This window comes from Petaurus breviceps, unplaced genomic scaffold (genome assembly GCF_028583685.1).
Source record: "Petaurus breviceps papuanus isolate PSGF00001 unplaced genomic scaffold, PetGlider_PUasm1.0 685, whole genome shotgun sequence".
Classification (NCBI taxonomy): domain Eukaryota; kingdom Metazoa; phylum Chordata; class Mammalia; order Diprotodontia; family Petauridae; genus Petaurus; species Petaurus breviceps.
The window spans coordinates 6188587-6212814 of NW_027186455.1; the positions used below are offsets into that span (position 1 = coordinate 6188587).

Below are 24228 nucleotides of genomic sequence, written 5' to 3' on the forward strand. Positions count from 1 at the left end.
TTTTTAAGTTGGCTATTTTGTCTGCAGAAATATTGAACAGGCAAAATCACTGTCTAGGGACTATCATTAAAATGAATTAAAACCCTCAAAATATTTCTCATTTTTCTTTCATATGCTCTTATAATTTGATCAGATTCTGGGATTATGATGTAGGACATTCCTTCTGAAGGTAGGAGACTGTTCTACTTACTAAAGTCAGGTTTCCTCTTCAGTCCCTGGATCCCCATGATCTTTGCCTGACTCAAAATCAGAGTAGAATGGCTGGAGCATCACTCCCTATTCCCAGAGAAGCTAATACACATGATGGTGAGATTGAAGATGGTGGTTAAAGAACATAATGAGATGATCAGCAGGTACAGAGTATTACTATTATGCCAGGTTACTAGGCATCCATGTATAAGGGCAAAGATCAATACCATTCCTCTCCCTACTCTCTCACTAAAATGAGTAAAAAAGGCACCATTCCCTAGGTCAAAATTCAAATGCCTAAATACTCTCTGAGCTGTAGGTTCTTAACCTAGGGTCTTTGAAAAAAAAATGTTTTGATAACTACATTTCAATATAATTGATTTCTTTTCCAATCTTATATATCATTTTATGCATTTAAAAATTATTCTGGGGGCAGCTAGGTGGCACAGAGAATAGAGCACCAGTCCTGGAGTCTGGAGGACCTGAGTTCAAATCCAACCTCAGACACTTGACACGTACTAACTGTGTGACCTTGGGCAAGTCACTTAACCCCAACTGCCTTGCCTTCCCCCCTCAAAAAAATAAAAAACAAAAATTATTCTGAGAAGGGGTCTATTGGTTTCGCCAGACTACCAAAGGGATCCATAACACAAAAAGGGGTTTTTAACAAACCTGTTCATTGGGGCATCTTCATCTCTATCTCTTCTGCTGTCTTGGCTAGTTAAGCCCACAAAAGTCTAAACATTGCTCATTCCCGATGTTGCCACTGTTTTCACAAAACCTCAGGCCAATTGATCTGATTCTTTGGGTTTCAGTTTTCCATCAGGGCCAAGAACCTGGTTTCCTGGTATCCCAGGCTACTGCCAGGATCAACTGCTGCTTGTACCCAGCATTAAAATCTCCAAGTGAAAGGCTTTGAATTGTGCTTAATCTTTATTAGAGCAATTTTAGGAAAGATCCTTCACATCCAGGATCAATCTACTTTCTGGAAATTTTCTAGGAATATTTATACCAGGATGGGGATTACGTGAAACACATGATCAAAAGAAATCCATGCCTCTTGGTCCCACCTTCAGGTCCCCTGCATCATGTCTTCTGCTTCTCAATGTACTCACTCTTTGTCTTTATACCGTCTGGGGAATATATGTGTATATACGCACAGATATATGTAAATGCTTGCAGCCATAGATAGAACACCTTTGCTATGAAAACTCACAAAGACAGGAGACAAGGCAAAGTATGCAGTCTCTTTTTCATCCCTTCAAACCCAGAAGATAGCTATGGGTATAAGGAAACTATGACAGTGGGTCATTCTCTTTTAGCCACCCTCCAAGTGCCCAAGTCCCTCCAAGACAAAAGAATCTAGAATCCCCACAGAATGCCTACCCAGGAAAAACCTGGAGAGAGCAGTTTGGGCCCTTTTATTGACTAGTGCCCAAGACATTTAATCAGCAATATGAAAATGGTAAAGAACTCCAGGAACTAACAAGACATAATGAGTTGAAGTTTCTGGATGTAGTTTGGGAAAGGATTCCAACCTCAAGAAACTAACAGGTGATCCTAGTGAAAATCTATGCTATAGATCTAACCTCTAGAAAAGATGCAACTTAGAGGCTATTTCCCAATGTGTGTGTGTGTGTGTATGCGCATGCACATTTGTATAAGTGTATATATGCAAGTGCACTTGTCCAAGCCTGTCTTTTGCATGAATGTGGGCAGCTGGAGTGACGATAGAGTGGAATAAGCTTGGTAGGAAGGTGGATACCACATTAGCCTGATCCTCTGCCCTTTCCAATCAATCAACAATTATTTATTGAGCATCTGCTCTCGCCACTGTTAGCTGCTTCCCTCTCCATCATGAATCTGGGTTTGTATATCAGAGTAAGGGGTATCATCCTCTAAGGCCAGTCCCCTAGATTTCAGTACTGATACAGAAGGATACAGCTCATAACACTGGATAATAGATCCTGAAATATACTTGGCTTTCTCCCAAAAATCTTCTTCCCCAGTCACTGACTCTCATCCTAAGGCTGTAAAAATCAGAGAGAAGGATAGGACTCAGCTTGAGGGAAAGGGGAAAGGTAAGCAATAGTCAACATGTTAATTCACATTTTTACTTCCCCAAAGTCTGACTTTATTCATGTCCTAGAATTAACCTAATTAAACAGGTGGGACAAATCCAGGTATTATCATTTTTTAATTTTAAAAAATGTTAAGGGTCTGGGTCACTTCAATAGGGGACTGAGCAAGAAGTTGATAATGGACATTTGGGGGAATGTACCCTCTGTCTCTAGAACTTAACTCATTCCTGTCCTCAACTTTCATACTAGTTTTCATAGACAGTCCTGGCTTTGTTACAAGCTCTTAGCTCAGAATGTTACTGCAGGGGCCTAAAGTTTAAGAAAGGTGCAAAAAATTCCCTTTGGCACCAGCCCAGAACTCTGCTGTCCCTCTCTCCCTTTCCTAATGGTTACAGGTGGAAGAGAGCATAGGCCTTCACTTTCATGAAGTCACACAGAACCATGAATTCTAAGCATTAGAGAAAACTATCCATGTGACTAATGCCACACATTTCAGCACTGCTCTTGGGTTCTTTCTCCTCTTTAGCTTCATGATTCAGAGATTCACTTTAGGGCTGGAAGAGGCGACATGGAGATGGAAAAGAGTGAGCCAGTCAACTAAAAGTTATCATCACCCCCAACTAGGAACATAGATTTAAAACTTTAAGGGCCTTTAGAGCCTTGAAACCTAACCCTTCAATTTTATAGATGAGAAAACTGAGGCCCAGAGAGCTTAAGTGACTTGGCCAGTGTCTGAGGAAGGAATTGAACCCAGGACTTCAACTCCCAGTGTCCTGTGCATTATGCTACAGCACATAGTGACAGATATTTCCATTAAATGAGCAAAAATAATTAAATGTTCCTTCTAGAATAAATAAAAGTTCAAATTAACCTTTTCTATTACTCCAAATTTTTTGAGTCGAATATATTTACCCAATTTTGACTTTTAAAACAATTGAAAGACAGAGCAGAATGTTTTCTAATTTGGGGCCTCTAAGGTTTTTGGTACTTGTTTTTATTTTTTAAAGTGAGGCAGCATGATGTAGGGAGTGTTCTACTTAGAGTCAGGCAAAACACAGGTTTCAAATCCTAGCCTCTGACACTTACTAGCTGGATAACCTTGGGCAAGTTGCTTAATTCTTTTACTTGTTTCTTCAGCTGTTAAATGGGGATCATAATACCTGTTATACCTATCTCACAAGGTTGTTGTGAGGATCAAATGAGATCATGTATATGAAGTACTTTGTAAATCTTGAAGTTATATATAAAGGTTAGCTATTATTATTATTCCATAAATGGAACAAATGTACCAGAAGTAGCTATGAACTTTTAAGTAAACAAGGTCAGTGGTATGCATGCAGTGGGAAAAAAAAAACCTCTTATCCTGGACTTATTCTGTCCAATACCTTCCCCCCAGAAACTCTTGGTTCCACCAACAGCTTTCCAACATTCCCCAGAAGCTATTCACTGGGTATCAACTAGGGTCCCCAAAACCTAAGCTGACAGAATACATTCCTCCCTTCCCTGGAGCCTCTGCTGTGGCTTAATCTCAGTTAAGTAACTTGCATTTCATAAGCAAAGTCATTAGTGAAGATCTGCCAGCAACCATTGCCCTACTCTCTACAGGACTGGCTGAGGAACTATCTTCAGCGGTAGAAACACCTCTTTTCCTCCTACCCCCTGTAGGAATGAGATGCCTTTATCAGCTCTGGCCAGGTCGTTCCCATATACCAGACACCTGCACTATGGATGGAGTGATGAAAACTGACAAACTTTCTAATAGTTTGTTGGACAGATTTTTCCCCACCTCCCATCCCCAACCAGAAGGCTAAACCCTCATTGGTTTTACTATCTTGCTACTGTTTAGCAGTGAACCTGAGAATTGGGACTGTGTCTAAGAGAAACTTACAGGTTAGAAGAGTCCCTGGGTGAGTCCTGACAATCATCCCTCTTACTCATGGTCCCCGGATCCACGAGCTGGAGGTCCTGGTGCTTGCTCCATGCTTGAATCTCACCTGGGTTCTCTTGAGACACTCTGCAACCACAACATGAATTATACTGCTTCCTTAAGGAACAGCACCTGGTGGGTGGCACTGTTACCTGCCCTACAGGTGAATACTGAGCTGCATCTCCTAATTTATGGGCCTGACCTCATAAGCAAGGGGTGCAGTAAACTGAGTTCAAAGACAAAATAAGAGTGTCTCAGTTCTTGGCTTAACTGGCAAGGTGACTAGGTTCCCACTTATAAACACAAATTGCTCCCCAAATAGGAGTTCTGGGTAGATGCCCTTGAGACTTTGGTCTGTTTGAAATGCTTCTGATTCTTGATAGTAAAGTCAGAGGCTGAGGAATGGGTGTGGTGGACCATGTTATAAATTTCCTTGGACATATTGTACCAAATGTGCTGCCTCACTAAATATAAAATTTTACATGTCACTGGAAGATGAGTTGATCCCAAATCAACCAATATCTAGCAGATACACACACCGCAGAGGGTGTGTAGATTGGTTTGGAAAGTTCTGAAGTTTTCAAGGCCCTGTTCCTATAAGTCAGGAAGGACAACCCAGAGAACCCTTCTTGCTAGTACATTGTAAAATCTTGGTATACTTTTCTAATTTTTTTAAAAATTCAATTATTTATTTGTGATAAATACTATTTACATATTCTAACCTTAACAAACACCAAATAAAATGAGCATTTCCATATGCATGGTGGAATAGAAAAAGAAAATTGCATATGAAAATGCAGATCTTTATTATATATAGCTTGCTTTACTTTTTAAATAAATAATAAGTTAAACCTATAGCTTTTCAAAGCTGTCTTGTTTTTCTGTGCTTCCTATTTACTCTTAATTAAAAAAAAATCTTTTTAAAAGAGTGACATATGTTTCAATTGTTGCTGTCCCAACATAATATCAGGACGTCCCTTTCTTGAATAGTGATCCAAGGCATTGGTGGCACCTGTTTTTGGTCTGTGCCTTAGAAAAGGCTTCTTGACTGAAATGAAATGTGACAGGGGAAGGACTCATGGTTGCTTTTAGGTTCTATTTAAGGGAATTCTAAGATCTAGAGCATGAAGGCCAACTTGGGAGAATATTTGTAAAGAGGTTGAGTGTAGATTAAATGAATGGTTAAAATGTGTAAGAACTCACCTGAATGAGACCAATACAATACTAAAAAGTCATGTCTCTCCTACTCAGTTGCCAGGCTGGCAAACACAATCAGGTGCTATTTCAAAATACACTGAGAAGGAAGAGGAACTTCTTCTGGTTCAACTATGTAAGACCCAGTTTAGTAGTCTGAGGTGCTGCTAGTTTGCATAATTTCTATACTGTCTAGAATGGACCTCAGACTTCTCTATGTTTGAGATAAGGAGAGGTATGGACCTTACTACCTAATTCTCAGTCTTTTCATTGGATTATAGGTCTCTGGAGATCTATGTCTTGCCTTGAGTCCAAGCAGACCTTTCTCATTTTATGTAGACTGATGTCTCTCTAATTTGCACCTCACACACTTATCTGACTTATGCTCCTGTCAATCAATAATTAACAAATATTTATTAAGTGCTATGTGCCAGATACTGTGCTTAGTATAGGAGATACAAAGACAAAAATGAAATAGTCTCTGACTTCAAGTAAGGGAGACAAAATGTACATATGTAAGTACATACAAAAATAAATACAAGGTAGATATATACAAAATAAATACAAAGTAGTTTTGGGAGGGAAGACACTAGCAGCTGGGGGAGATCAGGAACTTCATGCAGAAATTGGCAGTCGAGCAGTCTTGAAGGAAACCTGGGATTCTAAGAGATAGAAATGAGGCAGGAATGCACAGCCAATTCAAAGGCAGAGGATGGAGTGTCATGTAAAAGAAACAGCAAATATGCCACACGATGGGGAGGACTATAGAGAGTGTGGAAGGGAATAATGCATAATAGGATTGGAAAGGTAATTTGGGGTCAGTTTGTAAAGAGCTTTAAAAGCCAAAGAGTTTATATTTGGTTCCAGACATAATAAGAACCCAGAGGATTTTGATGAATAGGAGAGCATCATGGGCAGACCCTGTGCTTCAGACTAATGACAAGGGAGGTACTTAAAGGAGACCAATTAAGGAAGCTAGTGCTAGCACCAAGGGAGAGGTGATGAAGGACTGAGCCAGAGTGGTGGCCACAAGAAGAGAGGTGGGGTTGAATGAAAGGGATATTGTGGAGATAGAACTGGTAAGATTTGGCAAATGAATATATGCATTTCCGTATTCACAAATGGATATAGAATGGATATTCATGTTTATCCACATGAATGGATATTCATGTGAGGTCAGAGAAAGTGAAGAGACAAAGATATCAAACTGGGTTTTGAACTCTTACTTAATGGGTGACTGTAAATAAGGTGGAACCCTAAAGGAATGGGTGCAAAGGGAAAGATAGTCAATTCTATTTTGAACATTTTGAGCTTGAGGTATCTATCAGACATCCAGCTGGAAATGACCAACAGGCTGTTGATGTTGCAAGACTAGAATTTAGAACAACTATGGCTTCATATACAGATATCTAGGAGTCATACGCATAGATATATCATAATTAAATGCAGGGCAGTTGATAAAATCACCAAGTGAGAGAGTAGGGGGGAAAAGGGCCCGGAACAGAGCCTTAAGATTTACCCACAATACCCATGGGGGCATGATATGAACAACTAGCTAATGAGACTAAAAAGAAACAATCAGATAGAAGAACCAAGAGAATCTCTTGAAAAGCCAGTGACTATGACTATCATCAGTGTCAATGTGACAAAGAGGTCAAGAATGGTAAGGATTGAGAAATGGTCATCAGATTTGGCAATTAAGAGGTAACCTTCTGCTTTCCAACAGAAGCCAGAGTGCAAATGGTTGAGGAGTGAGGAGAGAAAGTGGAGGTTATGAGTGCAGACAGTTTGTTTTTGTTTTCCCTAGGAATACTAGTCTGTGAAATAAAGGAGAGATATAGGATGACAGCTTGAGGGGATAGTAGAGTACAGTGACAGTCTTTTAAGGAAAGATGAGTCTTGGGCATGTTTGTAGGCTTCAGGAAAAGGAAAGATATTTGAAACTAGTGAGAATAAATGTGGCAGCAATGTGCTGGAGAAGATGGGAGGGAATAGGGTCAAGGGTACATGTTAGAGGAGCTTAGGAGAAGAAAATGGCACTGAAGACCAAAGAAATGGAGAAGAGAATGAGGGATAATGTCAAAGCATTCTGCAATGATGGGAAGGGGAAAAGAGGGAGCCCAGAGTGAAGAGGTTCCATTCTCTCAGTAAAGTATTAGGCAATGTCTTTAGTTGAGGGGGGCAGGGAGGCTTGAGGAGAGAAAAGGAGGTTTGGAACAGCTTTTGTGATAGAGAATCAATTAAAAAATAAAAGAATTGCCTTGCTACAGTGAGGTCCCAGTTGAGACTAAATAATATAAATTTGTGGTGGACCCAGTTAGGTACTTCTAGAAAAAAAATGCCAGTGTTTATATTTTCAGTTTTCCCAAAGGGTTCAAAGCACATGAAAGCAAAGACTGATTAGGAGAAAAAAAATGGTTGAACCATCATTTCTGATCACGACTCAACAACTCCATAACTTGAATCCCAGTGACTATTAAACATTTCCCCTTTTCAAAGAAACATTGGTTGACAAAAGTAACTTGCCTGATACTTAAGATACGTGGTTTCATTACTATGTGTATTCCTTCTCCTGACGCTTATCACAATTCCTCTAATACTTTAAGAGTTGCTATGGCCAAAAAAATTATTCATTAGGGGTCAACCTGGTGATAAGCCTCACTGAAATACACAAGAGCTCTACAAGTAGCAGTACCCATCAGACCACCAGTCCTGCCTCCAGCCCAGCCCTCACAGCCATCATCTGGGGAGGGAAAAGGGGCCAGTCCCACCAACTGCCACACACACAGGGCATATACTCCAGGCTAGCTGAAGTAACAGGTCACTGTGAAGGAGAGATAGGAGGAGGTAGATGCTAAGCAAGTCAAGCCACAACCACCATCTCTCTCTCTTCATGCCCCAATACAGAGAGCCCAGGACCTTGAACACAAGAGCCTGGGAAATACTAATGCTCCTAGCAGTGTCTGAAACTATCGTACTGGAAAGTAATCCTTCTGGAGATGCAGCATGGCGACTACTCCTTCAGGTGTTACAACCATATCTTCTGAAGGTCCAAAAAAGAAGGTTCTTGTCACCAAGTCCTTGGCATTACCACATGTTTTATCATCGGAAGCTGACAGGATTTTATCAGTGGAAATGACATTAAAAAGAGGCATTAATATCTGTTTTGCCTCTGTACCCTAAGAACCATGAGACATTTCCATCTGATTTCACAGTTCAAACCTTCCATATGTGTTATCCTATTAAAAAATGAGCTTCTTGAGAGTAGGGAGTCTTACTTTCTTTCCTATTTGAATCCCCAGTGCTTTGCACAATTAAGGTTTAGTAGATACTTCATTCGTTCACTCATTCTAAACTTATATAAACTGGTACTGAACAAGATATAAAGTATGCTGCTGGCCTGTCTTCGAAATTTTCCAGCTTGATAGAACCTGACAGAGAAGTTAAACAGACTTTATTTAAAGAAAAATAAAAAGAAGTAAAAAATATAGCTATCATTTTGTACTAAAAAGTCCCACAACTTTTAACTTCTTTAAAAAACAAAAAGCGTGGGGTGGCTAGGTGGCGCAGTGAATAGAGCACTGGCCCTGGAGTCAAGAGGACCCGAGTTCAAATGTGGCCTCAGACACTTAACACTTACTAGCCGTGCGACCTTGGGCAAGTCATTTAACCCCAAATTGCCCTACCTTTCCCCTCCAAAAAAAAAAAGCTTTTTTTATAGTCACAATGATATTTTCTCTTTAGTGCCTCTCATGTGAGGGTCTCTAGCCAGAGACTCATGTCTCATCCTCTTGGCAAATTTCTTCTCACTACAGACTGAAACTTAATAGATCTACCAAACTCATCATCTTAATTTTTTGATCATTGTTAACACCATACTATTCTCCCAGTTGCTTAGTGTCACAATTTGGAGTTATTTTTGGCCCCTCTCTCCTTTGTTCCCCACAGTTAATAAGTCATCAACTTGTGATGATTCTTTGGTTTCCTCCCATTTCCATTTCTATGGCTTTTTATTGTTTCACATCTGGATTACTGTTAAGTTTTCTAGCTTGTTTCTCAGACTCTAATCTCTCCTTGCTCCAAGAAACCTATGCACTGATCATAGTTCTTTTCTGAATTCTTCTTAAACCCTGTTTTCATCACCTCACTCTACTTTATAAAAAAATGATATGTAGTTCCCTACTGTCCATTCTAGCATTTCTAAAGTTCTTACCTCAGCATTTAAGGCCATTCCCTAATATTCAATAATACCCATCCAACCTTACCTCTGGTCTAGCCAAGGTAATCTGCTTGCTATATTCTGTGCAGAACTTGGAATATTCCCACTTCTTCCCCTTTGCTCAAGTCATGCTCCTTGACTAGAACATGACCTTCTTCCTCCTTTTCCCATCTGTGTACTGACTTAAAAACTCACTTATTTCAAGCCTTTTCTAACTAACTCCATGTGCCACTTTGAGCACTATGTACCATATATATATGGTACATAGTGCTCTCTCTCTCTCTCTCTCTCTCTCTCTCTCTCTCTATATATATATATATATATATATATATAAAATGTATACTGTTATCTTTTATTTGTTCCTAAGCTGTTTTATAATTGTTTCTTCATTGGTTGTTGAAGATTTTGTCTTCCCAATCTGTTAACTCCTCAGATAGAATGACTATGCCTTCTTTTACATAACTTCATCTTCCTAGGATGACCACTGAATACCTCCACCTTACCCCTCCCTTCTGATTCTCTCTCCTCCTTTGGCATCTGTGACACTCTACTCTCCTGGTTCTCTTAACTTTCTAATTTTCCCTTTCTCCTTTATGTCCGACTTCTTTGTCTCCTGCCCCTTAAAATAGGTACTTCCTAAAGCATTGTTCTCAGATGTTTTCTCTTCTCTCTTTACACTTTTTCTTGGTGATTTCATCCACTGTCCCAGGTTCAACTATCACCTCTCTGTGAATAATTCCCAAATCTATACCTTCAAGCTAATCTCTCTCACCAGGCTTGACCTCTATTAGACATCTCTTTCTATATGTCCCACTAACTCCTTAAAAAGTCTAATAATGAACTTATCATCACCCACACACTAGCACCTCCTGATTTCCCTATTTCTTCTGATGGTACCACCATGTTGTTAACATCATATGAAATGCTAGACTGGATGAATCAAAAGCTGGTATTAAGGTTGTTGGGAAAAATATCAACAAACTTGGATGTAGACAATACTACTCTGATGGCAGAAAGTGAAAAATTTAATGAATTTAATCTTGATGAGGTGAAAGAGGAGAGTGTAAAAGCTGGCTTGAAACTTAATATCAAAATACTAAGATCTTTCCAATTGGACCCAATGTTCCTGGCAAATAGATGGAGAAGAAATGGAAGCAGTGTCAGATTTTATATTCTTGAGCTCAAAAATGTCTACAGATGGCAAACTGCAGCCATGAAATTAAAAGATGTTTGCTCCTTGGGAAAAAGGCTATGGTATATCTGGACAGCATACTAAAAAGTAGAGACATCACCTTGCTGACAAAGGTCTGTATAGTTAAAACTCTAGTAGCAATATATGGCTGTGAGAGTTAGACTATAAGGAAAGCTGAGTGCCACAGAACTGATGCTTTTAAACTGTGGCAAAGACTTTTGAGAATCCCTTGGACAGCAAGGACATTAAATCAGTCAATACTCAAAGAAGTTAATTCAGACTATTCACTGGAAGGTCAAATACTGAAGATGAAATTTAAATACTTTGGCCACATAATGAAAGACAGGACTCTTTAGAAAAGTCCCTGATGTTGGGAAAAACTGAAGGCAAAAGGAGAAGGGAATGGCAGAGGATGGGATGATAAAGTGTTATAGAAAAAAAGAGCATGAACATGGGACAGAGTATGAAACATACTGGAGGACATAAGAGCTTGGTGCGCTATGGTTCATGGGGTCATAAAGAGTTGTACACAACTGAATGACTGAACAACAACAAAAGCCACACCATTTCCTTGAGTTCAAATCTGAACCCAGACATTTACTAGCTGTGTGACTCTGGGCAAGTCACTTAACCTCTGCTTGCCTCAGTTTATTCAACTGTAAAACGGGGATAATAATAGCACTTACCTCCCAGGCTGCTGTGAGGATCAGTTGAGATAATGCTTGTAAAAGTACTTAGCACAGTGTCTGGCACATAGTAGGTGCTATGTAAATGCTTATTCCCTTCCTTAACCTTTCCCTCACTGAGATTTAAAAGCCTGGAATCACCTTTGACTCCTACTTCCTTCTTGCCCCATACATCTGATCAGCAAGTCCAATTGACTGAAACGGTCTCTCAGTCCTTCTCTTTATTTCCATTCCCAATGCCACCTCCCTAAATTCAGACCAACATCTCTTAGGGCATAACATTGTCAAAACAGTGACAAATTTGGAAGTATGGGCCATGGATATGAATTTCTGATCTGCTATTTATTACCTATTTGACATGGAAAACAGCAATTAATTTCTCTGAGCCTCAATTTCTTTATCAATATAAGTGGGTGGGGGCAGATAGTGTATTAGATGACCACTACAGTCCTTTGTAACTCAAAATATATAATCCTATGACTTTACCTTCCATCAAAATAGTTTCCTAACTAGTCCCCTCCCCATCTTCAATGTTTCTCCCCCTAATCTTACAAAATATTATCAGATTACTCTTCCTATCCCTACAGTTATGATCATATTAATATCCTGCTCAAAAACCTTCCATGGTTTCCCACTGACTACAAGATAATGAAGTTGAAACTACTTAACTTGGCATTTAAGATCCTACATAATCTGGCTCTAACCAACCTTATCTCATATTTCTCCACTTATCTACTTATCTACTTCACAGATTTCTTTCAGGGGAAACCACTGTGTAAACCTTAAATTGGAATTACTACTCTATTGTTTTCCAATTCTATGTTTTTGTTCACATTAGTACCTCTGCTGGGCATGGCAGGGAACCCTGCCTTGTAAAAAAGATTTAGAAAAAAAAAAGTTCAGCAAAATCAACCATATCTGACAATGAATGCAATATTTTCTATACCCACAGTCCATCTCTGCAACAGAGGCATTGTACCTCTCATTTCAGCTTGTTAGCACTGAATCCATTCTTTAAGGCGAGTTCAAATGGCATCTCTTCCACAGTCCTCTCCACCTTAAAGTGATCTCTTTGTCCTAAGAACTTTCATAGCACTTTATTAGTATGCCTAGGATCACAGGTTTTAGATCTGGAAAAGATTTTAGAGAACATTAATGCCAACACCATCGTTTTAGATGAGAAAATGAAGGTCCAGAAAGATTAAGTGATTTGGCCAAGGTCATATAGGTAATAAATAGCAGTTAGAATTTGAACCCAGGTCTTCTCAATCCCAAACCAGTGAACTTTCCTTTTATCCCATACTGCCTCATACATTTACTGCTTTCTGCTTTGTGCACATGTTGTATATCCCCAACTATATTTAAGGTAGGGACCATGTCTTATTCACCTTCATATGTCCCTCAGAGTCCAGCACAGGCCTCTCACATACCAGCTGCTCAATAAATACTTGTTAATGGATTAAAATTATATAGAATTAAAGCTGGTTTTAAGGGTATAATTTGCTTGAGCTGTGTCACAATTGCATGTAGATTTAAGAAACATATTTAATGTATAAAAGCTACTTTCTGTGCTGAACAATCTCTAAAAAGCAACCTGGGTAAATTCCTAAGATGCCAGCTTGTTAGGCAGTTCCTGGAAACTTTGGCCCTCTCTCCAGAAAAGTGCAAAAGGTGGAAGCACAAATGACTAACAGTCCTCTGTGTAAGTCTCACTCTGGATTCCCTTTCCCCATTACCACCCACCTTCCACCAGACCCCTCAAAGAGTAAATCAAATAAACAATGCGGTGGCATTTTTGGATTCTGTATTATTGCCACTGTTGGTTTTTTTTTTTTAAACTTGCCAAAAAGACAGGCAGAACACCATTCAAATTCAGCAGCCCATTTACTTCTTGAAGTGGCATTATTAAGTTTTTTGTCAAGACACACAAAAAGGAGTTATTCCTTACCATCCTCAAGACTTTGTCAGGATTCATTAGTATTTATATTTCTGGATGAAAGTAGAGAAATTAAAACATCTATGTAGCAAGGTGACATAGCCTTTGGGGTCTGGTGGGATTCAGGTCTTACTTCTTGGCAAAACATATGGCTTGCATATGTTGCAAATGAACTTGCAGTTCATTTAATTTTTAGACAGCTCCAATTCTACTTACAGACATTTAGTAACCATCTACTATGTGACATGTGTTAGTGATACAAAGATAAAAATATAATAGTCCATACTTTGAAGGAGTTTACATTCTATCAGGGGCAAAAACACTTAAATATATATTAGTATATACAGAATATGAATGAACTGAGTACAAGGTACATTTTTTTTGAGGGGGTGTCATATGGTACGAGAAACAGAGTAAAGATGATCTGGAAAGTTCTCATGTAAAAGACTGCTTATGAATTGCTTCAGACACTTACTAGCTGTGTGACCCTCATGGATAGCTTCCAATTCTTTTTCTAAAAACTGATTAAACTATTCCTTAAGCATAAATTGGGTTTGTTGAGAAGTTAAGTGGGGAATGTAAAGGGTATTTTAACTCTTTTTTTTGTTTGTTTGTTTTTTGGAGGGGGAGAAAGGGCAGTTGGGGTTAAGTGACTTGCCCAAGGTCATATGGCTAGTTTTGTGTTTAGTGTCTGAGGCCGGATTTGAACCCAGGTCCTCCTGACTCCAGAGGTGGTGCTCTATTTACTGGGCCACCTAGCCGCCCCTTAACTCTTTTTAAAATCCATACTGGAACATCTTATCGCCTGGAACACTAAGATTATAATGAGACACTACTGTTATCTGAATTATCTGGCTCAGTTATGTGACTCTGGAGCCACATTTGCAATCACTTATTAATCAATCCATCCAATGACTGAGCAACAAGCCTTTACTAAATACTTATGTGCCAGGCACCATTCTAGGTAGTTTAGATACAAATTAAAACAAAAAAGAAAGTCCCTGTCCTCAAGCAGCTTATAGTCTAACAGATGAAACAACCTGTACGTATATCAGTCTTATCAAATAAACAAACATGCTTACTGCATACCCTAAAGTAGATCAAGCAAAAGACTTATATACTGAAATTATATGTCCTGAAAAATTCCAATAAAATGTAGATTGATAAATTCACTTTCATGAGTATGTATCACTGGTTTGGCTTTTGATCAAGCTAATATCCATTATTGGTAAGAAAGCTGTTTATGAGTCTCATTCTTCTACAGATGTGGAAACTGAGGTATTCCAATCATACTGACAGATTTATAACTTTATCTTGAATGTGTAACACAAATCAATTATGATTGGGGGGAGGTGATCACAAAATAAGGAGAGATTTACCACCATAGTGCTTAAAGACCATCTAGTCCAATCCATTCATTTTACAGATAAGGAAACTGAGGTCCAGAAAGGTTAAATGAATTGCTGAAGGAAGTAGAACTGGGATTTAAACTCTCATCCTCTTACCACTCAATCCAGCACTATACTCCCTCCCTCTATTACAAGTTTCCTCATCTGTAAAACTGTTTTGTGTAGTGGACAGAACATTAAACTTGGAGTAAAAAAAAGGCCTGGCTTCAAGGGTTCAATGTAAAATGGAGATAATAGCACCTACCTTAAAAGTGTTGTTTTGAGAATCAAATGTGATAAGGTATGTAAAGGACTATGAACCTTAAAGCACCATGTGAGTTATTATTCACATTGAATAATATTAAATAATGTTTAATATTCATCTCACATATCAGCAAGTACAAGAATGGGTTTGGAAGTTTTCAACTACCACATTATCTGTAAAACCATTGAGCCAAAAGTCCTACCAATCCTTGGGCAGTTATACTTCCATGACCTTACATCAAGGGGATAATTTTTTTCCTCAGATCTCTGAGATTCTGAGTCCTTCTTTAAATAAATTAGAAAAGACAATGTTTTCAGATAGTTCAAAAGTATGTTTTGAGTTAGCAGGTATGGCAAGAAGACCCTTCTCCTCCCTAATAATGTTTTACTAGTCAGCACCTATTTTTGTTGCAGGATATATACATGATGAATCTGAATCACCTAGCTTTGAAGTGGGTTGGGCAGTGTTGTGCTTCTTTTGTTATTAGTTTGGGTCATAAACTAGACATCAAAATTCTAAAACACTGAGGATCTGAAATAATTGTTTCATAGCTGCTAGATGAAGTCATAATAAACTATCTTTAACTTAATATTCTTGTGTAGTATTTACGGAAGAATTCCTTTCCATTAAGCATAAACTCCTTTGAATAGCTGAAAATAACAAGCTTATCTAATATGCTTTAGGGTTATGTGAATTGAATTTGACATAAAGAGAAATAAATCTTCATGCCATGGATATACTACCAATCATTATTAGTTTCTCATATTTTTGCTGAAACTGGTTTACTAGATTCTATTTCCAAAGATATTTTTCAGCTGCTAGTCCAAAACAGATGAAACAATAAATACTACTGCACAACCAAGCTGTATAGAAACTAAGTTTTACTAAGGCTGCAACACAGTAAGAAGTGTCAAATCTTTACTCTTTAGCCAATTCATTATCTTGTTGCCATTTTCTGGGTCAAAGGACACGTGGCAACAGAAGCTTCTCCAAGGTTTCTTTCTTGCTCTGGCTAACAGAGGGCAGAGGCCTGGCAGGTGGAGCGGAAAGAGCACGGACCTGGTAAACTTAAGGCCTGGATTTTGTCCCTAGCTCGTCCACTACCTAACTGTGTGACCCCGACAAGTAGATTTAATTATCCAGGCTCAGTTCCCGTAGCTGTCCAATGAAGTCGATTCCAGCTGTGACATTTATTCTGGGAGATCAGTCGCGATAAGGACTTTTATCCCAGTCGTGACAAGAGCACATACAACTTTCTCCCGGAGGAGCCTTGAAGTAACCTCCACTTAGCCTGTTTTCTTTGACAACGAACAAGCCCGGGCGGGGGTCTGCGGCCGACCGCACCAGGGCCAGGTGAGGTCCTCGGGGAGCCTGTCCTTTGCTCCACCGCGGGCGCCGGGGACCTCTCCGGCCGGGCGGTCGGCGTAGTCCCATCGAGCCTGGCCTATTTCGACACACTCCGCGTGGGGGTTGGGGGGCAGTGAAGGTGACACTGGAGCCGCGGCTGCAACTCAGGGTTGGGGGAAGGGCGCAGACCGACACTCCGGGTCCTCCGCAGCCCGCGCCCAGGCCTGGGCGGAGTCATCAAGGCAGGGAGCTGGAAGGCCTCCCGCGGAAACTCCTCAGAACGGTTACCCGAGGATGCCCCGCGCGCCCCAAGTCCAGAGCCTCACCACAAGGCGGGGGCGGAGTCAGACCCCCAGGAAGCTAGAGGCTTCCGCAGCTCCCCAGAGCTTCTCCCCTCCCCTTGGCAACTCTCCGCCTCCTATACCGTAGAGAAGAAGCCGGAGCAAGCCGCGGACAGCGCGAGAGGGTGGGGTTCGAAGGGAAATGCAGCCTCACCTGCCCAAGAGGCGGAGCTCGCTTTAACTGACAGTTAGTTCCTCCAATCATAGCTCGGCAGGAGGGGCGGGGTCTCTCATTGACTGACAGCACTCCTTTCTCCAATCATAGGGTGCACTTTCTCTGACCGGCCATAGTTTCCGCGCCTGTCTCAGAGCGGCACCTAGGCACTGCGTTGCCCTCTTCTTCCCCCTCCCTCTCTTGTTCTTTGTGCCGGTGCCACGAAAGCCCAACCAACTCGAGAGTGAATGCTACTCCAAACCTCACCTATCCCTGGGCGTCATTCTCGCCAGCACTGAAATCGGGATTGGGGATTCCCCAGCCCCTTCCCGTCACCTCAGATGGGGGGGCGGGATGACTGGCACACTAATAGGCCAATTACGCCACGCGACGTCCAGTGACCAAATGACCGACACTTCATCGCGCCAATGAAATCCCCCATTGTGAGGGGTCAACAGGACTGACGACACGGCCGGCTAATCCTTATTAAGGTTGTGAAGAGATGGGCTGCAGAAGCTAGCCAATAAGAACAGAGAAAGACCGGAAGTTAGCGCGCGCGGAGTAGAGGGTGGGCGCTCGCAACCGCCTCGGCCTGTGCTGCTCAACTCAGCTTGGTGGCCTCGAGCCAGCGAGCAGCGCGTGACGAAGGGACTGAGCGACGGGCAGCCGCGGCCAATAAACGGCGGCCGCCGGGGCTCTGCAGCCAGTGGCGAGTGGGGGGGCGGGAGGCAGCAGGTTAGGCTGTGGGAAGTTAGTGGCGCTGCTGGGACTGGGGGAAGGAGAAGCTTCTTCCTCCTGCAGTTCCTCTCGCTCCGGGGAACAGCGGCGGCGGCAGCGGCGGCAGCCGCGGGCTACTCGGCTGCTGCTCCGGCTCCGCGTGCGAACTATGCTGACAGACGGCGGCGGCGGGAGCGGCGGCGGCGGCTCCTTCGAGGAGGACCTGGACTCTGTGACTCCGCGCTCGGCCCCGGCCGGGGCCTCGGAGCCACCTCAGCCGGGAGGGGTCGGGCTGGGGCTCCGCACCGTGCGACTTTTCGGGGAGGCCGGGCCTGCGCCGGGTGGCGGTGGTAGCGGCGGCGGTGGCGGTGGCAGTAGTGGAGGTGGAGGTGGCGGCGCGGGCGGAGGGGACACGGCGCTGGATTTCAAGCTGGCAGCCGCCGTGCTCCGTACCGGGGGTGGCGGCGGCGGCGGCGGCGGCTCCGGCAGTGATGAAGATGAGGTTTCGGAGGTACGTCTCCTCTCTCCGCCTCCCGGACCCCCTCCACCATCCCCAGGGGTGCTGCTCCCCCTCGGTTGAGTCGGGGAGTCAGTTCGCTTTGCCTCTCTTTCTCTCGGCTGAGCTGTCTCCTGACAGCCAGTGGGGCCCATGGCGGCGGCGCAGGGCCTACTGCGCACTCGGCCCCATCCTACAGCCTGGGGACCTGGAGGACGGCCTCTCCGGGCTGCCCCACGCCCTCTGAACACCCGGGAAGAGGAGACAGTCTAAGGCCCTTCATCTTCCGGCCCCTCAGGGGAGTGAGGGGTTCGTGATGGCCCCTCCCCCACCCCCCTTCGGGCTTGAAGGGGGAGCGGGCGTCGGTCAGAGTGTCCCCGTCCTTGGGACTGAGTAGAATCGGGGACTGCCGCTGAGCACCTGCACCACTTTTTATTTTTCGGAGGGGAGAAGGATTAAGGCCCTTTTTCCCCGCCTCCCCAAACTTGAGCAGGATGCTCGCCATATGAGTTCTCTTGCCTTTGGATTTAAGAGGCTTTTAGTTAATGTACAGTCTTGGTAGATGTGAGAAGTGGGTATTCTAAAAAACATCCGAACGTGCCCTGAAAAATATTTCCTGTCCTGTTGAGAATCCACAATGAAGATTGAGAGAAAAAAGTTGTGCTGGTGCATTGTTCCCCTTTGGGATGATAGCTCCCGTGATCTTTAGAAAGCCTGAGGAACATCTGGCACCCTAGGGCACCTTTTTAGCATAAAGAGAATTAGGGTCTTTGAATTCCTTGTTCTGGGAGTATTTCCTGCGCAAAGGGTGAGACCCAAATACAGTTTCCCTTTGGACCCTAGGGAAAACGGGATACCAAAGAGTTTTTTCTCTCTTCTCACGATTCTGTAGCACATGAGGTTGCCTGTGGTACCATTCTTAATTTGTAGCTAAGGTCGTATCTTGCAATCAGCTATTCCATCCTTTTCTTTTATTGGTATACATATACATGCATGTATAACTTTTTATGTATGTCCCTGTGCTTCTGTATGAGAAGATCGTGTAAAGAGAAACACTGCTCATGTGCTACAGAGAACTCTATCCCTTTTATACTGTGCTAATTAAGGGGTCTTCCAGAATAGGATTAAAAAAAGACACAAACCTGGCATAATAGATAAGGGAGCTAGCCTTGGAGTCAGGCCGATCTGAGTTCAAATTAAAGCTCTGACACATACTTGCTGAGTGACTCTGCAAGACATTTAGCTTCTCAGTGCTCTACGTAACTCTCTAAAACTATAAGTTACAGAGGAGGTGCCTGTGCACATTAGTAGAGGGAGTTGATTCATCCTGGAGTTCTTTATGTTAGTGAAATCAAAGGTGCAGTCCGTATCCAGAATTGCACCAGGATTTTACCAACCCAGGTATTTTGCTTTCTTTTTCCTTTTTTTTTTTTTGTGTGTGTGTGTGTGTGTGTGTGTGGGGGGGGGGGATGGGGAGGAGGTCGGTGCTGAGATTTTGGCTCCAGGATTAAGGAAATGTGTTTTAATTGTGTATCTCCTTTGTTACCAGTGCCATGCACTTAGTAGGTACTTAACCAAAGTTTAATGAATGTGTGAAATCAAGGTGGGGCAGATAATATTTAAGTAGGCAGGTTCAGCCGAAGTTAGGATTGTGGGGAGTGTCTGGAGCACGTACTGCCTTGAGGCTTATAGATAATCCACCTAGCTAAGAACTTCTACCCTTTTAATTGGAAGTGCTTGCATGTGTATTTAGTACTCTGAAGTGGGGGGGAGGGGAGGAGAAAGGAGAGAGAACGAGCTAGCTATAACATACCTCAGTTTATTGAACTGATTCTTTGATTTTTCCTGAAAACTTGAGAGTAGTCTCCTGCTTGTCATGGAGGAAAAAAGTTTCTTTTATTTTTATATTGTAGATAAAAGTAGAAGAGATAAAATACCTATTTACTTAAATTAGTATTTCTTGCCATATTTTGGAATTTTAGTGGGAGAGATCCCATTAGAAAGTTTTTTGTCTAAGGATTCAATTTCTTGATCTATCATTTTATCAGTTATGTGACATTAGGCAAGTGACTACTCTGATTTATTGGTAAAATAGGATACTAAAACTTACCCACCCGACCTACCTCACAGGGTTGTTGTGAGGATCAAATGAAATAGATCTTATAAGTTATAAAATTGTAAAGTGCTATGCAGATGTCGTGTGATAATTTTTGATGTCATTTGGACAGAATTTGAGGGGAAAAGTTTCAACAACATATTTTTGTTTGAAAGTATCCCTAAAATTTTAGTCTTTACCCTTATTTTGTGCTCTATTGGTAGAAGTGGAGTGCTCCAGATTATTCTATTTTTTGGTACATAGAACATTTTGTATATGCCCCTGCCCTAATACTCCTATATGAAATGGAAGAAACTATACGTGTGGGCTACATGCGGAGTACAGCTGACACATGATCCTTTTTATTCTGTTCCAATTAAAGGGTATTTTAGAACAATTTCAAAACCTTTGATTCTAGTTCTTTAAGAGAAATGGTTTAGGGATTTTTCTAGAATCTTTAATGTGGCAGCTTAAATTTTATTTTGGGAATACTTCCTAGCTCCCATGTAAGGGTGATGATGGTACAGATCCTCATTCTATCTTCAGGGCACTGTACCAGATGCTGGGGGAGAGATGATTAAAAAAAAAAAGTTTGAGTCGCCTCATGGAGCTTGAGCAAGAGGATGAGACTCATATGCAGAAAATGATACACACGAATTGACTATTAACATATTAGAGAAAATAAAAGAGACTGTTTTGTGATATCCTGATGATTAAAGGTTGTAACCCAACTGAGAGGGATAGGCTTCATGGTAAAGCTAGAATTAGAGGTGAGGTGAACTTTAAAAAGATGCCCAACACACATCACTTGTCATCTGCCCAGTGGGAGAAAGAACTTGTGTTTTTATCATCTTTTTCTTCTGACATGTTAGAGGAAGAGTCTCCAGAGGACCTGTGTCTTTCATTGAGTAAGACAAGAATCTTTTATGCACCCCATTACACCCTTATGGGTGAAGAGTAAGTAAGAATGACCACGTATTTTTATGTTGATCAGGTAACATGCTTAGTGCTTTTCCCTTTATTCCATGGGATAGGATGAAACTCTTATCCTGTGTATCTGTGTTTAATACTTTGAGTCCCAAGTTACTATGTAAAATCTAAATATTTATTAGAGCATGCTACTTAGATATAAAATACTGAGTTTATGTAGAATTTGTTAGACAATTTTTTGCCTCTTCTCCAGATAGTTTGTAAATAAGTAGGAAATCTAGAAATCTACCATTCTTGAAATAGATTTTATTGAAGATCTATGCAGAATAGTAATTGCTTACATTTTTAGCCTGGCTACATTTGCAGTATCTTTTTGGATCATTTTAAAAATCTTGTGAGGAAGGAAATACAACTATTTTAGTGTTGAGGGAGAGAACTGATGTTAAGAAAGCTAAATTGACTTGTGGAGGGAAACACAATACTACAGTCCACGTCTTTTGGCTCCACCCACAAATGTCTGTATGGGACTTTTTCCCTGGAATTATGCTAGGTTTAATAACTCCAGTTTGGGATCTTTGGGGTTTTATTGCCTTAAATATAGGAATAAGTATTCATAATGTAGTAAATGAAGCACATCAGATTGTCAGTGTTCTTTATTCAGAGCCTTGAATAGAAAAGTCAGAATTTGTATTGTATCCCATTGAATTGATAGCTGTTGTTTAGAGTAAAGGTTGAAAAGTTATTTTAATAAGTGCTGAAGGGGTTGAGAGTGGAAAAAGTTTAAGAAACCCTGCTATAGAGGTTGTTCAAAATTGGACTCATTCATCAATGTAGTAACATTTATTTATTAGGTTAAAAAAGAAGTAAAAGCCATTCAAAAACCTAGGAAGCTTAAGACCCATTTTTTTATTTGTCATCTATGAAGTTTAGTTCCTATTTTTTGTCATCTTTTAAGTGTATTGTAGCTGTATACATTCTGAAAGATACTCATTGATTTGTAAATCAAAAATGTATATTATTTTTGTTTTCTATAAGTGCATATAATATGCTCAGCAATTAGGTGAGACTGTAAAAATTGTATTAAAATTGAAACTTAAGTAGAAACTCATCATGAAAATCACTATTAGAGTCTAAAGGTATACAATATAATAGATACATATATATGTGTGTGTATAAGTAAAAGATAGGTCTTTAATCTATATCCATATGCGTATGTGAATTTAGACTCAATTTAAGAAAAAAAAATTATATAACTAGAGCTGTCCCAAATTGGAATATAGGTTTCCTTTCACCAGGGTGTAAAGGCAGAGGCTGAATTTGTCAGGGTCATTATAAGAAGGAATTCTATTTGAGTACAGCTTAGATAACTGCTGAGGTCTCTTCCAATTTTGAGACTCCTTGATTCTGTATAAAGAGAAAACCACAGAGAAATGCTTCTCTCAGGAGAGCAAAGGATTGGAGAATTTTCTTTGGAGAATTGATTAGAATCTTATACTTTATAGAGGCTACTTTCTTTATTGATGGTTGTCATCTTTATCATGAAAACCCCACTTTTATTCAGACTACACAGGCTAGTAAGGTGAGGCACTGCTTTTAAGTAGCATCTTAAAGTTTACACTTACTGTTTAGATTATGAAGAAATTAAAAGGGAATGCCGAAAAATTTAATATAAAATTAAAATATGTACTATACTTTTTAGTAGAATACCATTTTAATTATCAGCTGTAAGACTTTTACAAACAAACATAGCAGTCAGTTGGAAAAGGTATTGTTTTTTACAAACTCAAATTAATCAAATTTTTCTACAAACTTTTTACACAAACTTGAATTAACACTGTAGTAAGAGTAAAGTTATTTTGTGAAGTTTGGGTTTTAAAAAGCAAATAGGAATTTTTTCTAAGTAAGTTTTGGAGAAATATGAAAATATTGAGTAAATACAAGAAGGCCATGTTTGTATGCTTAAAAATTTCCCTGCATGAAGGTACAGCTTATAACTAATGAATTTTTTTAAAAAAGGTTGATTTTTTTTTAAAGGAGAGAGGTGAAAGCAAGGTAATTGGGATTAAGTGATTTGCCCAAGATCACACAGCTAGTAAGTGTGTCAAATGTCTGAGGCCAGATTTGAACTTAGGTGCTCCTGACTCCAGGGTTGGTACTCTATCCACTGCACCACCTAGCTGCCCCAAGGTGTTTGTTTTTTAAGAAGTTTAATTTGAATAGAATTTTCAAGTGAAATTTTGAAGTAAAAGATGTAGGCAATTAAAAATTTTTTTTCACTGGATTTGTGCTTTTTGCAAAATTTTTGGAATAAAGTTAGGTAAAACTCTATTAGAATGGTTTATGCTGAGTTTTACTTAAATATGATTTGAAAGTTATAAACTAGACTTTTGAACATCCATTTTTAAATGTTTCTGATTTCATGAAAGATGAAATAATAACTTTTCATTTATTTAGTACTTTTCCCATAGTAATCCTGTGAAGTAGATAATTAGAAAGATGAATGATAAAATTTGGGTTCAAATGGGAAAGCATCATTTTTGAAGGACAGGGGAAAATGGTTGCATTTAGTTTGTTATAGAATAATAAAGTTAGGAGTGGCTAGGTGGCACAGTGAATAGAGCACTGGCCCTGGAATCTGGAGGATCTGAGTTCAAATGTGGCTTCAAACACTTAATACTAGCTTATTAGCCATGTGACCTTGGGCAAGTCACTTAACCTCAATTGCCCTGCTCTCCCCCCTCCAAAAAGCCAAAAAAAGAGAGAGAGAATAATAGTTAGCTATACCAAACAGGCCACATTTTAAGGCAGTTTATAAATAATGGGGAAATCACTACCGTGTTTCCCCGATAATAAGACATTGTCTTATTATTTTTTTTTTTTTTTGGAAAGAAAAACACCAGAGGGCTTATTTTCAGGGGAGGGCTTATGTTGTCCTGCCTCAGCTCTCCTCTGCAGCACTGCTCTCAATGGCGCCAGCAAGCAAATCACTGGGGAAGAACAGGATGACGCGCTCACTGCTGCAGCTCTGATTGGATGCAGCTTGGAGCAATGCGTGCGTTTCACTGGGGGGG

At 40.6% G+C, this 24228-nt stretch overlaps 1 protein-coding gene and 1 long non-coding RNA gene across 9 annotated transcripts in view; one reads left to right on the forward strand and one right to left on the reverse strand.

Moving 5' to 3' along the window:
• Positions 1-17539, reverse strand: part of LOC138174159 (uncharacterized) — a 22455-nt gene extending 4916 nt beyond the window's left edge. The window contains exons 1-3 of the long non-coding RNA XR_011171628.1: positions 16920-17539; positions 12468-12618; positions 4159-4284 (exon numbers count right to left, since the gene is read on the reverse strand). This is a non-coding gene — a long non-coding RNA (uncharacterized lncRNA). The remainder of the gene's footprint in view (positions 1-4158; positions 4285-12467; positions 12619-16919) is intronic.
• A 133-nt stretch (positions 17540-17672) lies between these two features.
• Positions 17673-24228, forward strand: part of ANKHD1 (ankyrin repeat and KH domain containing 1) — a 126490-nt gene continuing 119934 nt past the window's right edge. For all 8 annotated transcript variants that reach the window (XM_069104366.1, XM_069104361.1, XM_069104362.1 and 5 more), the window contains exon 1: positions 17673-18147. In XM_069104366.1, the coding sequence (XP_068960467.1) occupies positions 17806-18147 (342 nt within the window). In that variant the 5' untranslated portion in view covers positions 17673-17805. The remainder of the gene's footprint in view (positions 18148-24228) is intronic.